Raw genomic sequence first — 16118 nt, 5'->3', positions numbered from 1 at the left:
TTGGAACAAAGCCAAAATGATTTTCCCATCCTGAAACAAAGTCACATACAGTATATTCTTAAATATTATAATTGCACAAAATGCCAGAGTACCATGTCTTAGGAGAATGTCGTTGTACTTCAAGTCTTAGTATATACGTTATAACTAATCCTCTCCCACTCCCCAGCTTTCCTACCTCCATCTGTAAGATACTGTAGGAGTTCCCAGCTCTTTGTCTCCTGCATGCTACTTCATGGGAACTCAGAGGAGAAATCCACAGAGAGGAACTTCACTGGTCAGAATAGAGGGGAGACAGAAAAGCAGGATAGGAAATAAGGAAAGCAAAGCAGGAAGAAAAAAAAGTGGAGAGGAGGAGAGTAATTGAGGAAATAAAGATTGGAGGAAGTAAATAGAAAAGTGGGGGAAATGGGGCCAAGAGAAAGGTTTCATAATTTTGGGGGGTAAGTTGGGTCTTCATTGTTAGTTTAGCTATCCAACAGGAACTTGTCCAACATAAGACTAATACTGTCTATACATCTGTTTTCTTTCCAGGCACACAGTTCGCTGTGGTCAGGCTGTCTCAGTCCACTGTTCCAATCCATGTGAGAATCTTCTGAATTGTGGTCAGCACCACTGTGCCGAGCTATGCCATGGGGGTCAATGCCAGCCTTGTCGGATCATATTAAACCAGGGTAAGTGGTGGGCCCACCAGCTAGCAATTCTTGTGTATTTTCTGGAACCTTATTTATAGTTGTCTTGATGACATGGATTGGTCTCAAGCCTATAGTTACAAGGCTTCTAGTAGCTCTGTACCTTGGTAGAGAGAATTGGAGATACATTTAATGCTTAGATGGTTTCAGTGTTTAGTTTTAGTGTTTAGTTTCATAATACCAGTATAGGTCATTGTCCTATAGAATTTGGACAGTAGATTTTAAAATGCTGTTTAAAAGTAACTGCTTAGGAGATTTTTTTAAAAAGGAACTTCTTAAAAAAAAAGTAACTTCTTAAAAAGGATCTAGAGGGGTGCTTGGGTAGTTCAGTTGGTTTAGAGTCCGACTTGATCTCAGCTCAGGTCTTGATCTCAGGGTTGTGAGTTCAAACCCCATGTTAAGCTCCACACTGGGCGTGGAGCCTACTTAAAAAAAAAAAAAAAAAGACCTAGAAAGGCTAAAAAAAAATCTTGAGAAAGAATGAAGTTGAAAGACTTAAACTTTCTGATTTCAGCTCTTATAAAGTTACAGTAATCATGATAGTGCAGTTTTGGTGTTAAAGGTAGACTACTAGATAAGTGGAAGAATGAAGTCCAGCAGTGGACCATGTATGGACAGTCCGTTGATTTTCAACCACAATATTAATTCAATGGAAAAGAGTCTTTTTACAGATGTTGCTAGAACTGGATATATACATAAGAAAAAAACAAACCTCAACCTCTGTCTTTCTCTTTTACGCAAAAATTAATTCTATATGGATCATGGACTTAAATGTAAAATCTAGAAACAAAAAATTTCCAGAATAAACTATAAGAGAATATTTTCACAACTTTGGGGTTAGGTAAAGATTTCTTGGATAGAGCAACAAAAATACTAACCATAATAGGAATTATCTTAATGATACATAGTAGTTTGGAATTCCCTAAATGTTATTAATTAGATGGTTTTGATTTAGTCTATTTCAACTGTTTAAATACTACATCAGTTTTGCAATATTATAAACTTAAGAATAAAGGTGTGGGTTCATGTTTTTTTTAAAAAAAAATACTAACCATAAAAGAAAAAAATGGATACCTTGAACTTTATCAAAATTAAAAATTTCTGTTCATCAAAGATACCCTTAAGAAAATGAATAGATGAATTGCAGATTGTATCCAGAATATTTGAAGTACTCCTACAAAATGACAAAAAAAAAAAAAAGAGGAATAACTTAAATGATGAATAAAAGACTTAAACAGATACTTCACAAAAGAAAACATAAATAGTAAACACTTGAAAGGTGCTAACACCTCTTTTTTTTTTTTTTTTAAGATTTATTTATTTATTTATGAGAGAGAGAGAGTCAGACACACAAGAGGAGGGAGAAGCAGGCTCCATGCTCTGAGCCCGAAGTGGGACTTGATCCTGGGACTCCAGGATCGCTCCCTGGGCCAAAGGCAGTCGCTAAACCGCTGAGCCACCCAGCGATCCCTGCTTAACACCTTTAAATACTAAAGAAATGTAAATTAAAATCACAAAAAGGGCACCTGGGTGGCTCAGTTGGTTAAGTTTCTGCCTTAGTTAAGCCTCTGCCTTTGGCTCAGGTCATGATCTCAGGGTCCTGGGATCCAACCCCATGACCAGGTTCCCAGGTTTCCTGCTTCATGGGGAGCCCATTTCACCCTTTCTCTCTGCTGCTCCTCCTGCTTGTGCACATGCTCGCTCTCTCTCTTCCCATCAAATAAATAAAATCTTAAAAAAACAAAACAAAACAATAAGAGTAAAATAACCACTTCAGAAAACAGTCTGGTATTGTTTTTTGTTTTTGTTTTTTGTTTTTTTTTCAGTCTGGTATTGTTTAAAATGTTATAGGATTTTACCATATGACCTAGCAAGTCCACTCCTAGGTGTATATCCAAAAGAGATGGAAATACATGTCCACACAAAACTTGTAAATGCATGTCCATAGCAGTTCTATTCATCATAGACAAAATGCGGGAACAATTCAAATATCTATCACTTGAGGAATGGATAAACAAATGTAGCCACACAGCACATTATTATTCAGCAGTAAAAAGGAATGTAACATTGATAGATGCTGGGACGCCTGAGTGGCTTAGCAGTTAAAGCGTCTGCCTTTGGCTCAGGGTGTGATCCTGGAGTCCCGGGTTTAAGTCCTACATCAGGCACCCTGCATGGAGCCTGCTTCTCCCTCTACCTATGTCTCTGCCTCTCTCTCTCTCACTCACTCTCTCTCTCTCTCTCTCTCTCTCTCTCGTCTCTCAGGAAAAAATAAATAAAATCTTTAAAAGATAAAAAGTATTGATACATGCTATGAAGTGGATGAACCTCCAAAACATTAGGCTAACTGAAAGAAGCGAGTCACAAAGAGACACATAGTGTGTGATTCCTATGTTTTTACAATAGCTCTTCCTCTGTAGGGATTGTGGGCTACCATGTATTGATACCCTATAGAGTTTTATTTTATTAAATTTTACCTTGATGTGATGCTATTGATCTGTGTTGGCACTCAAAATAAGTAACAGTCCTATGAAATGTTTTATGTTGTTTACTATTAGGATTTTGTGTATGGAACTGTGCCATATATTACTCAGTGTTCTTTTTATGGGCCCTCTAGGGAGAAATTCCTGTCTGGCCTTAGTCCTAAGAGTAGTTGTTTTTCCTCAAAGACTATTGATCATTTTATCTTAGGAACCCTGGGTAACTGACCTAATGTTTGTCTTCATAGTATACTTTTTTTTTAGCTATGATTTATTCTATATCTCTACCAATTTTCTACTTTTCACATCTTTATATTTATTCTTTTGTTATATTTTGTTCTTTTGTTATATTTCATATACATACTTACTATATGCTACCTCAGATCCATTTGAGATAAGGCAGGAGTTAAGTATATATACTGGCAGTTTGGTCTTAGCAGTATAGATTGCGGTGTGGGAGATTCCCTTTGTGAACCATATTTAGCTCTTGATTCATATTGTGCTTTTTCTCAGCTAACTAAGCTCAGGTCTTTTTTTGTGTGTGGATCCCAGTCTCTGCTTTTCTGTTTTCGTATTGTTGATTTTTCAAACCTAGTTGAAAACTTTCTGTTTGTCTACAATAAATATCTAGAAAACTATTCTGGCCATGAACATAGCTTATGTATCCTCTCCATTTATAATTATCTTAGGATCCCTTTCAGCCTTAGCTAGAGATTTTTTTTAAAAAAGATTGTATTTATTTATTCATGAGACACACAGAGACTCATCTGGGACTCCAGGATCAGGCCTTGGGCCAAAGGCAGGTGGTCAACCACTGAGCCACCCAGGGACCCCCTCATTCATGTGTTAATAAAAATGCTGAACAGGCTACAGCAGGCAGCAGAGATCTTCTTCCAGACTGCCTTTGGTTCCCTAATAATCTTCAGCCAGCAGTGACCACCTGTCACCAGCTCATATTGCTGTCTCTTTTGCATAAGCATACATAACAGAGCTTTTTAATATTGTACTCAAATTATTTCCTGATTGATCAAGGGCTCCATTTTGTTTTTATATTACTTTTGGGTATATAACAATTCTACATTATTCAGTGTTCACCACAATAAATGTGGTCATTGTTACCATGTATTGTTATTATAATATTATTGACTATATTCTCTATACTGTCCTTTTTTATTTCCATAACTCATTTTATAACTGGAAGTTTGTACCTCTTAATCCCCTTCACTTAGTTCATCCACTGCCCTACCCACATGTGGCAACCACCAGTTTGTCATCTGTATTTAAGAGTTTATTTGGGGGGGGAAGAAAAGTGTTTGGGGGATGCCTGAATGGCTCAGTGGTTGAATGTCTGCCTTTGACTCAGCATGATCCCAGGATCCCAGGGTCCTGATATCGAGTCCAGCATCAAGTCCCTCCCTGCAGGGAGCCTGCTTCTCCCTCTGCCTATGTCTCTGCCTCTCTGTGTGTCTCATGAATAAATGAATAAATAAAATTTTAGAAGAGTCTATTTGGTTTTGTGCTTGCTCATTGATTCATTCGTTTTATTCTTTAGATTCCACATAAAAAGTGAAATCATACGGTATTTGTTTTTGTCAGACTCCTTTCACTTAGCACAATATCCTCTAGGTCCATCCATGTAAGTTGAAAATGGTAAAGTCTCATTCTTTTTATGGCTGAATAATATTAAGTTGTGTATGTATGTAGCACATCCTCTTTCATTTATTGGTTTTTATTCATTTTTTGAATATTCATTTTTATTCATTTATTGGTGGACACTTGAGTTGTTTCCACATCTTGTTTATTATAAATAATGTTGCAACAAGCATGGGGTGCATGTATCTTTTCACATTAGTGTTTTCATTTTCTTTGGGTAAATAGTTGTAGAATTGCTGGATCATGTCTGTCATTAATAAAATCTTAAAAAAAATTTTTTTGATCTGTTCAATACAGTGTTTTATTTTATAAACATTGTTTTTAATGTTTGAAGTTAGAATTATTTTATTTTTTACTTAATATGTGATTTTAAGATTTGATGTTTTGATAATGTTACATTCTGATGTTAATTTTCTGTGCAAGTAGTTATCTAAGTTGTACTGAGAAAGAAGGAAAGCATCTTTAGGTCTGCAAGATTTCAATTTAATTTCTACTCTTTTGGTCTGCATTTATTATGTAGGGCCAGGTGTATTTGCATAGATTGATTTTTTCTTTAAGATTTTATTTATTTATTCATGAGAGACACAGAATGAAAGAGAGAGAGAGAGGCAGGGACACAGGCAGAGGGAGAAGCAGGCTCCATGCAGGGAGCCCGACGTGGGACTCGATCCTGAGTCTCCAGGATCATGCCCTGGGCTGAAGGCGGCACTAAACAGCTGAGCCACCCAGGCTTCCCCGCATGGATTGATTTTAATGGGATAAATTTTTATTATAAATTGAAAATATAGGGGATCCCTGGGTGGCTCAGCAGTTTGGCGCCTGCCTTTGGCCCAGGGTGTGATCCTGGAGTCCTGGGATCGAGTTCTGCATCGGGCTCCCTGCATGGAGCCTGCTTCTCCCTCTGCCTGTGTCTCTGCCTCCGCCTGTCTCTCTCTGTGTCTACAATAAATAAATCATAAATAAATAAATAAATAAATAAATAAATAAATAAATAAATAAATAGAAAATATAAAGTGACACTTAGAAGAATTATATAAATTGATGAAAAATTAATTCTTACCAGACTTTGTTACATATTAATATATCAGAAACCTAATTTCTTAAATATAACATACTTATTGCTGACCTCAGAAAATAAAGGAACTCATTTCTTTTTTTTTTTTAATTCAGTTAGCCAACATAGAGTACATCATTAGTTTCAGCTGTAGTTTGCAATAATTCATCAGTTGCATATAACACTCAGTGCTCATCACATCACATGCCCTCCTTAATGCCCATCACTCAGTTACCCCATCCCTTCATCCACCTCCCCAGAACTCATTATTCCTTGAACCCACAGGAAAATCTATAGATGTTAAACCAGGTTCTTTATCTAGGAAATAAAAGTCTTGAGTTGTTTGAACTTTCTACTCAGTGTGAATACCAAACATTATTACTTCAAATTCAATAGTAGAATACAAATTATTAAGAGTTTTACATTGGACTGATCTTTTTGGTTCCTTTTTAGCAATAGAAAGTTTTTCTGAGCATGTTATGTGAACCCAATATATAAAGTACTAAATCTTTGCTGCTTGGGTTGGAGTAAAGATGGCAGGAATTCAGTCATCAACTCCTCCACAACTGCCACCACCTTAGTTTCCATCTTCTGTAGCATCCATCTCCAGAGGGCCTCAGGAAGCTTCATGGTGAATGGTTCTCAGCCATGGAATTATGGACCAGATAGTCCTCTCTTAATTTAGAGGGTTGCTTCACTTTAATGCTGTTTTGGGGATTTGCTACAGAGTCACCATAGGATATCGACAGTTCTTATAAGGCCTTTTTTACTTCTTCCTATGATATAAAGTCTCTTAGGTGGATCAGAGAGCTGCCAGATAAGCCACATTTATTTCTGCATTAGGTCTGATCAACACTAACGGATAGCCTTTTGTGCCAGGTTCTTATAGATTGTTTGGAATATATTAAGAACCCATACAGGTTACTAACCTTTGTTTTTGAAATTATGTTCTCAAGTATGCTACTGTGGCAGCACTTCCCGAGATGTGTTATGTGGAACAGATGTAGGAAAGTCTGATGGATTTGGCGACTTTGGCTGTTTAAAGATATGTGGCAAGTAAGGTTTTATGTTTTTCTCAGTTAGAATAAAGCTATATTTTATGCAACAATTATATAATAGTATGTTGTTTTTCTTACAGGGACTTGAAATGTGGGAACCATACATGTTCTCAAGTATGCCACCCTCAGCCCTGCCAGCCATGCCCACGGCTCCCCCAGCTGGTGCGCTATTGCCCTTGTGGCCAAACTCCTCTCAGCCAATTGCTAGAACTTGGAAGTAGTACTCGGAAAACATGCATGGATCCTGTCCCTTCATGCGGAAAAGTGTGCGGCAAGCCTCTGCCATGTGGTTCTTTAGGTAACCGTAGGCATAAAGTTGTCTTTAAAAATATGAATGGAAGTTTTGGCAACAGTGAACTACATAAGCAGAATAGTGTTAAATTTCAGTTATAGTATCAGAGGCTGTTGAAAATAATAATCAAATTTGTTTGTTTGGGCATTTTTTCTTTCCTCCTGAAAATATACCTGTAAAAACTCAAATTTGCCCAAGTGATCTCTCCTGCTTCAGGTATTTTATTGCCAACGCAGGATAGTTGTGGGATACTATCCCATGGCAGGGTGGGAAGGGGATGTTATAATTTCTCTTAGTAACCTGCAGTAGTATGAACACCATATATCCTTTTACCAATCCAGGGGTCAGTGAGTATGTAAAGGCATTTTTGTATAACAGGAACATGTTAAATAACTGTGGGTGAGATGTTTAAGAACCAAAATGCTAAGTACAATAAAACTTTAGCCATTAGGAGTATTCAAGAATTCTGTATAGCTAAGTTTCCCATCTAGTTGAAGGATAAGACTTGTGCATCATTTTGAAAGGACAGTTTTCTAAAATTTACATTTTCTTCTTTCTTTAAACAGAGGTTACTGAAGATAATTTCTTTCCCCTTTATTAACCCAGAGTTGTCATTTTCGTGAACCTCAGTTATTATATAATGCTGAGTATAGTAATGCCCTAAGGGCCTGCTGAGGTTTCTCAGGCAATTCCCCTACACCATTGTGCAGTTTGAATTGTTTTATCTGCTTGTTAAACCTTTTGTTTGTTTATTGTCCTGCGTTGCTTTTAGTATGTCTGTGTGCCTACCATTATTGACTCTCCCTTTTTTCTGATTTGTGGCTTCTGATTATTTGGATATAGAAACCAGAAAAAGTTTGTTGGAATTAACTATAAAGTAATAGTCTGAGACATTCTGGGGCAGTCCTTGGCCAATATACCTATGTAGTTTTGCAGTGACTTGGCACCTTTTCTCCTGGGTGAGTGTTCAAAGACTGTGTGTTTAGAAAAATGGATGTGGGCAACTGAATCTGTGTAAGAGAGGTGTTCCCATAACTAATTGTGGCAAAGCTAAAATCTTTAGTTTTGATTTCCATGTTTTTCAAAAAGAGATTTCACATTTATTGCTAATACCAGCAGGAACCGATAGGTGCACCCTACCTAATTATTTTTTACAGTCTGACTTTTAAATTGTGTATAGAGGAGAAATGCTCTTTTTTCATATTTTAATATGTATTTTAACTGCATTAGGAAAATCAGTTGTCGGGGATCCCTGGGTGGCTCAGCGGTTTTGCACCTGCCTTTGGCCCAGGGCGCGATCCTGGAGAGCCGGGATCGAGTCCCACATCGGGCTCCCGGTGCATGGAGCCTGCTTTTCCCTCTGCCTGTGTCTCTGCCTCTCTCTCTCTCTCTCTCTCTGTGACTATCATAAATGGATAAAAATTTGAAAAAAAAAAAAAAAAGAGTAAAATCAGTTGTCTATTTGTTCTCTTTGCCTACTGTGAAAATGTATCTTCAGATAAGCTCTGTAAAGTGGAGATCAAATGACTTCAAAATCAAGAAGGATTAGTAAAAGTCTTCCCTTTTCAGAAAACTCACGGGTCAGTTTTTTAATAATTTTGTATACAATGACCAGAAATCCTACTGTGGGACTAAAATATGTTGGCAATGAGAGAAAGAGGAAATGTGAAATTGGTAATGTGGGAGGGACTAGAGCAAGAGAAGGATAATAATTGTTAGTATAAATAGGTCCAGAGAGTGGGACAAGACCAGATCAAAGGATTTGAGGGTAACCACTATACTTCATCAGGCTTTTTTTTTTTTTTTTAATCTTTATTTATTTATGATAGTCACACACACAGAGAGAGAGAGGCAGAGACACAGGCCGAGGGAGAAGCAGGCTCCATGCACCGGGAGCCCGACGTGGGATTCGATCCCAGGTCTCCAGGATCGTGCCCTGGGCCAAAGGCAGGCGCTAAACCGCTGCGCCACCCAGGGATCCCCCCTCATCAGGCTTTTAATCATGGAAAAATTGTGAGGAATTAGGCTGAGTTGGATTGAGAAGCTCATAGAAAGCCCATGGCTAGTGAAAACAATAGCTGTCAACTTTATTCAGATCTGGCTTATCTGTAGATAGCTTGCTTGAGGTCTTTTAGTATCTCACTCATTAGGAATTTGCATTCTAGACAAATAGCTTTTAATACAAGACACTAGGGAGAGTTCTGCTTTCAGGATGGGAACATAAGCTACATGGACCTGCTCCCCAGCAAAACAAGCAAAGCTGGGGAAAATTATTAAAAAGCAGTCATTTAAAATTTCCGGAAATTGTCCCATGGGCATAAAATCTAAAATTCAGTAAGAACAGCGAGAGTCTATCATTTAAGTAACAATCCACTTCCACCTGAGCTCAGCTTAAAAACTCTACTCAAGGGATCCCTGGGTGGCGCAGCGGTTTGGCGCCTGCCTTTGGCCCTGGGCGTGATCCTGGAGACCTGGGATCGAATCCCACATCGGGCTCCCGGTGCATGGAGCCTGCTTCTCCCTCTGCCTGTGTCTCTGACTCTCTTTCTCCTCTCTCTCAAGAATAAGTAAATAAATAATTAAAAAAAAAAACTCTACTCAAAATAGGTGTGCCAAGAAGATGGGGCTGCTTCTACCCCTAAGCTCCCAGTCAAAGGTCACCACATCCCACTGGGAAGGGCAAACTGCCAGCATTTTTCATCCCCCTAACTCCCAAGTTGAAAAGGCTAAATTTCTGGTAAGCACAGGCGAGAGATTAGGTGCTCCCTTCCGTACAGCCCCACAGAGTTACCCCAGTCACAACAGGCTAGAATATTGGGGCCCCAGTCATTATCACCCCAGCTACTTATTAGAGCAAAGGTTCCTCACTGGGAGAAAGAAGCCAAGAAAACCACAGGCTACTGTCCCACTCAGCACCAAGAATAAAGAACAAGTGACTAAGACTTTTCCCAGAGGAAAAAGGTAGTCTATAAGAAAAGAGAACTCTAAAGTATTTCACAAAGGAATGGACTTTAATTTGAAACACCGTGGAGAAGCTCAGACCTAAAGGCCTTTTAGGAAATAATACCTCTTCTTAATTAAGGGCAATAAGCTAAACTGTAAGCCAGCTAGTTCAGCAGAAAGAAACCAGGAAAAACCAGGAAAAGGGATCCTTTTGCTTGTTTTGCTAAAAGGATCCCTTCTAAGGTCAGAACAGGCTTCACAGACTTGACTCAAAGACTACCCACCCCTATCCACATTTCTTTGGATCAGACTGCTGAGCAATTTATGTCCAACAGAGAGAAAATAAAATGAAAAGTGAATGGCACCTCAGAGAAGCTGGAGGCACTTTTAAGCATATATGTAATGGGAATACCAGAATAGGAGAAAGCAGAAAAATATTTGAACAGCTGAAAACTTTTCAATTTTATTGAAAACCGTTAATCTGTGTATCCAAGAAACTCAGCTTATCCATTGGGATGAATTCAACCATACCTAGAGATCCACACCTAGACGCAAGTAAAAAGCTGAAAGCCAAAGGACAAGGAGAAAATCTTGAAAGTGCCAAGAGAAATACTACTCCTTACATACAGGGGAACCCCAGTAAGATTGATAGACTTCTCATTGGAAACAGCGCAGAGGGCATCAATCATCACAACAAGAAGACACTGGAATGACCAATTCAGAATGCCGGGGTGGGTAAGGGGGAATGGCCAGGAAACTTTTATCCAGCAAAACTTTCAAAAATGAAAATAAAAACAGAATTTGCTGCTAGCAGATCTACTTCACAATAAATACTAAAGAAAGATCTTCAGGCTAAAAGCAAGTAAACCTATATTTGATGTAAATTCAAATCCATATGAAAAAGAGTATATACCTAATTATAAATACATGTTCTTTTTGCAAGTGACTTAAAAAGCAGTCATACGAGAAGATATGTAATCGTATTGCTAGGCTTATAACATATGGAAATATATCTGACAATAAGAGCACAGAGGAGGTGGGTAGGATCAAAGTTGTACTGGAGTAAGGAAGTGATACCAGATGGTAACCCAGATCTGCAGGAACAAATGAAGAAAACCAGAAATGGTAAATAAGATGATAAATATAACAAACTATGAATGTGTCCTTGCTCTCCTTTTCTCAGCTTTAATAGCCATGTAATAAAATACCAAAATAATTTATTGTTGGGTTTGTAACATGTAGACATAACATGAAAGGAAAGGAAAGGGAAAAGGAAAAGGAAAGGAAAGGAAAGGAAAAAGGAAAGGGCTACATAGGAATAAGGCTTCTATATCTCACTGGAATTAGGTGAGTATAAATCTGAAGTAGATTCTGATAAGATGTATATGGTAAGACCTAGAGCAACCATTAAGAAAATAACCCTCCAAAAATAGTGAAAAATATTAAAGGAAAAAAACTATTAAATTAGAAATATTCACTGAAATAGTAAAGGAGGATTAGATTAACAAAAAAGACACAAGGCATACAGAAAAGTAAAAGTTAAATGGCAGATATAATCTAACCATATCTATAGTAACATTAATGTGAATGGATTAAACTTAAAAAGCAGAGGTTGTCCAACCAAATTTTTTTTTAAAAAGCACAAGATCCAACTTATGGTACATAAGTTGTGTCTTGTGGTACAGACTTTAGAGTTAAAAATAAAATGTGGGGGCAGCCTGGGTGGCGATTTAGCGCCACCTTCAGCCCAGGGCGTGATCCTGGAGACACCGGATCGAGTCCCACGTCAGGCTCCCTGCATGGAGCCTGCTTCTCCCTCTGCCTATGTCTGTGCCTCTCTCTCTCTCCGTGTCTCATGAATAAATAAAATATTTTTAAAAAATAAAAATAAAATTAGGATGAAAATAAAAGGAGGGAAAAAATACATCATTTAAACAATAGCGATAAGAGACTGGCTGATCCCTGAGGGGTCCTTGAAATAGGACTTGTCCTAAATGTAGGTTAGCAGAATGAATGGCAGATAGTCACAGAGTTTGAGTCAGTGAGATTATGGATCATGGTTTCTGAATGTTTATGATCCCCAGATGATTTTCAGAGTCAATAGTACTTCAGTGAGATCATCCATGGCTATAATTTTAAGGATATCCAAGTCTAACCTTGAGACTTGAAGCCTAAAGAAAGAAGTCAGAAGACCTGATTTTTGACTTAGGCAAAGCATCATGCACTCCCAAGGATATTACCATGACTGATTCTGGGCCCTGTCTTTTCTGGAAAAGGTCCAACCTGCCAGATGAAGATAGGGGAAGAGGCGCTGACCAAATCCTTCTTCCCTCAGCTTTAATTCTGGAGTTGTAGGGCATGGAAATAGATGACCGCTGTGGCTAGTGAAATTGGTAATCTGAAAATGAGTACTTGCAGTGTTCATTCCTAGCTTATTTCATTTTTATTAAAGATTTCATTCATACCTGTGAAAAGCTCTGCCATGAAGGAGACTGTGGACCATGCTCTCGTACATCGGTTATTTCCTGCAGATGCTCTTTCAGAACAAAGGTAAATCCTAAATAATGTTAGAATTGTTACCACCCATACCTTTTAAATTCATGATTATGGGGGGAGGAATCAAAATAACTTGTTCTATTCCTATCATACGATGTATGATTCATTCAGTCCAGCCAGTGTATACTGACAGCAACCATGGCCCAGTTGTAGGGGAGAACTAGCACTCCAGGCTCAGAGACAGTAATGGGGCAAAGGCAAGTATACAGATAGCTCTGCCAAATACAAGTGTGATAATGCTAGATGCTAGTACAGAACAAAAGCACTGTTGCAAGGAGTTAGCTAAGAAGTTGGAAAGAACGCAGTCCACAAGATCACCCTCGTTTCTGACACCTGCAAGAGTTTAGACAGCTGCTGAATTAGAATAGTTCATAAGACCATCCTAACTTCTGATATTAACTGCAAGTCCAGTATCCCCAAGACCACTTTCAGGGTTTGATAGTTGACTAAAAGGACTCAACTCATTAAAAGCTGTTATAATTGTGGTTACAGTTTATTATGGGAGAAAGATACAGATTAGTATCACCCAAAGGAAGAAACATGCAGGACAGGGTCCAAGAAAGCACCAAATATGAAGCTTTCTAGTTGTCCTCACCCTATGGAGTTGGAACAGTGTCACTTTCTCAATATTGTTTGTGATGATATGCATGGAGTATTGCCAACCACAGAAGGTCACCTGAGCCTGGGTGTTCAGTTTTTACTGAGGCTGCATTGTGTACATGTGGTTGACTGCCCATGTGGCTAATCTCAATCTCCAGTGTCACCAGAGGTCTACCGTTACTGTGTGACCCAGAGCCCCCACCCTGAAGTTCATTACTGGTCTTCGTGGTGTAGACAGTCCTCATGTTAAGACTTTTCAATATGGCCAGCCTATACCCTAAATTAGGTTAGGTTATGTGATGACACAAGGCCTCATACAAATAGTGACACTCCTATCAGGCATGATATTCCAGGGGTTTAGAGATTACCTACCAGAAACCAGTGGCCAAGGCCTGACTGCCCTTTCAGAAAGATTAAATCTTCACTATAGAACTGTTTTGTCAATTTCTGTTTCTGCCTGGGGCAGTTTTGATGGGACTTTTTGTTAAAAGGACGCCTTACCATTTTTATCATTCCTGTGCTTGTAACCAGAGGCAAGAACCTTGTTATGGAAGTTGTTGAGTAGGGGATCCCTGTGGCCCAGCGGTTTAGCGCCTGCCTTTGGCCCAGGGCGCGATCCTGGAGTCCCGGGATCCAGTCCCGTCAGGCTCCTGGCATGGAGCCTGCTTCTCCCTCCTCCTATGTCTCTGCCTCTCTCTCTCTCTCTCTATGTCTATCATAAATAAATAAATCTTAAAAAAAAAAAAAAAAAAAGGGAAGTCTGGGTAATCCCACTTGGAGAGCATACCAAGTATTGATCTGTCCTCTCTGACCCACTTTCAGTGCATATTCACTGCTACCAAGCCCAGGGTCTGGTAGCTGCTGACTTGCAAATGATTCTGAGGATATAGTCCATAAATTGGGAGCTAGTTTATTAGGTAAGCTTTAGAATAAAAATGTAAAAATAATACAGTTTATGTATGGCAAAAGTCCGTATAGGTAGCTTTTCTTCTGAAAGAAACAGCAGAAGACCTTGGGCAATAGAGGTATTTTGAATGTCAGATACAGGACCTTGAAGACCGTGAAGTACTGTGATTTAGTAATCACAATTTTAGTAATGCCCGGAGGTGTTCTTTGTGACCAAGAAACACAGGCAGGATTGGGATGACTGAGCTAAAAATGGCTACAGTCCGTTTGCTTTTTTCTCCCCAGCAATCCCATTCTCTCTGCTTTCACTTTTCATTTACTGTCCTTCCTCACTCATTCTAATAGTGGACCCTATGGCAGTGAGTGTGCTCTTGAAACTGTTGATCATTACCTCATTGTTTAGTTAAATTTTTCATGAAATAAATGTCTTTTGTAATGGAATGGACTTTTCCATTGAAAGTAAGTTTTCTTTTCCCCTTTTTTTAATTAAGATTTTATTTATTTGAGAGCAAGAGCGAGCATGAGTATATAGGAGGGGCAGAAGGAAGAGAGTGAAGCAGGATCCCCACTGAGCAGGGAACCCAACTCAGGACTGTCTCCCAGGACACCAGGATCATGACCTGAGCTAAAGGCAGACGCCTAACTGACTGAGCTATGCAGGTGCCCCTGGAAATGAGTTTTCTAGATAAATAATATTTATTTCTTAAAGCTTCAAAAGGTGATTTTCTTTTAATTACTTTAATAGGAGTCTTTGAAAATTATATGTTGTATCTTACTACCTCCTAAAGAGTACTGTATTTACATTTTTGTTGGTAATTCTTACTGATTGTAATGATCTATGGGGCTCTGTCTTTCCTTGCAGTTGTAGATACCACTCTGGCATGTCATTTCTACTCTGTAATCTAGCATTTGCATTAACTGGAACATTCATTCAAGCAATTTCATGAATCACCTTTGCTTTATATCTCTAGAGAACATATGGGGAACTTTTTGTTATTCGGCCCAGCCAGCTAATTTACATAAAACATCTTTTTAGCCAAGAATCTTTTTTTTTTTTTTTTTTTAAAGATTTTATTTATTTATTCATGATAGTCACAGAGAGAGAGAGAGAGAGAGAGAGAGAGAGAGGCAGAGACACAGGCAGAGGGAGAAGCAGGCTCCATGCAGGGAGCCTGACGCGGGATTCGATCCCGGGTCTCCAGGATCCGCCCTGGGCCAAAGGCAGGCGCTAAACCGCTGCGCCACCCAGGGATCCCAAGAATCTTTCATTTCTTAGACCTTTTTCTTCTGTTGTCGCCTCTAGTAGCTGCCTCTTTTTTCAGGGTCATTTTTACTAAGAATATTTTTCTCATTTTGCTAGTTTCTGAGTACATAGAAACCTGTGAATGACATCAAAGACATTCATATGTAGATGTTGGGCAGCCAGGCTCACTCTCCCCGAAGTGACTGACTTGCTCTCCGCACACAGCTGCCTCTCCACACGTGTTATTCAAGATCATGCTTCAGCAAGTTACATGTGATAGATCTGTGGGGTCATTCATACATGATTACTATAGTAATAAAACTCTGAATGCCAGAGGACTACTATATTCTACCTTGCTGCATTTCAGCAATGCCAAGGCTGCTCTTTTTTGTGGTTTTTGGGTTTTTTTGTTTTGTTTTGTTTTTTAGGGCTGCTCTTAAGTGTCTTGAGCTGTTTGCCTCTGGTACCAGATTGTTACATATTTTCAGATTTTCTTCTCTTTATGGCTTTTTCGGTCTACTCTTGCCAGGCAATTATTTTTCTTTGCTTTGTATTTTTCTTTAGCAGCCTCTCTTTCCATTCAGATTTTGTTTTTTTTTTTAATATATATATTTTTAATTTTTCTTTATTTATGATAGTCACAC

The 16118-nt window shown here is 38.7% G+C and overlaps 1 protein-coding gene across 2 annotated transcripts in view; it reads left to right on the top strand.

Moving 5' to 3' along the window:
• The window catches only part of NFX1 (nuclear transcription factor, X-box binding 1), a 77989-nt gene that overhangs the window by 29930 nt on the left and 31941 nt on the right, over nucleotides 1-16118 (top strand). For both annotated transcript variants that reach the window (XM_041762561.1, XM_041762560.1), the window contains exons 7-10: nucleotides 532-671; nucleotides 6833-6932; nucleotides 7015-7232; nucleotides 12622-12719. In XM_041762561.1, coding sequence (XP_041618495.1) covers nucleotides 532-671; nucleotides 6833-6932; nucleotides 7015-7232; nucleotides 12622-12719 — 556 coding nt within the window. The remainder of the gene's footprint in view (nucleotides 1-531; nucleotides 672-6832; nucleotides 6933-7014; nucleotides 7233-12621; nucleotides 12720-16118) is intronic.

The sequence above is a fragment of the Vulpes lagopus genome, chromosome 7 (assembly GCF_018345385.1).
Source record: "Vulpes lagopus strain Blue_001 chromosome 7, ASM1834538v1, whole genome shotgun sequence".
NCBI classification, from domain to species: Eukaryota; Metazoa; Chordata; class Mammalia; order Carnivora; family Canidae; genus Vulpes; species Vulpes lagopus.
The sequence above is the reverse complement of the archived record's forward strand: the minus strand, read 5'-3'. Positions and strand labels throughout refer to the sequence as shown.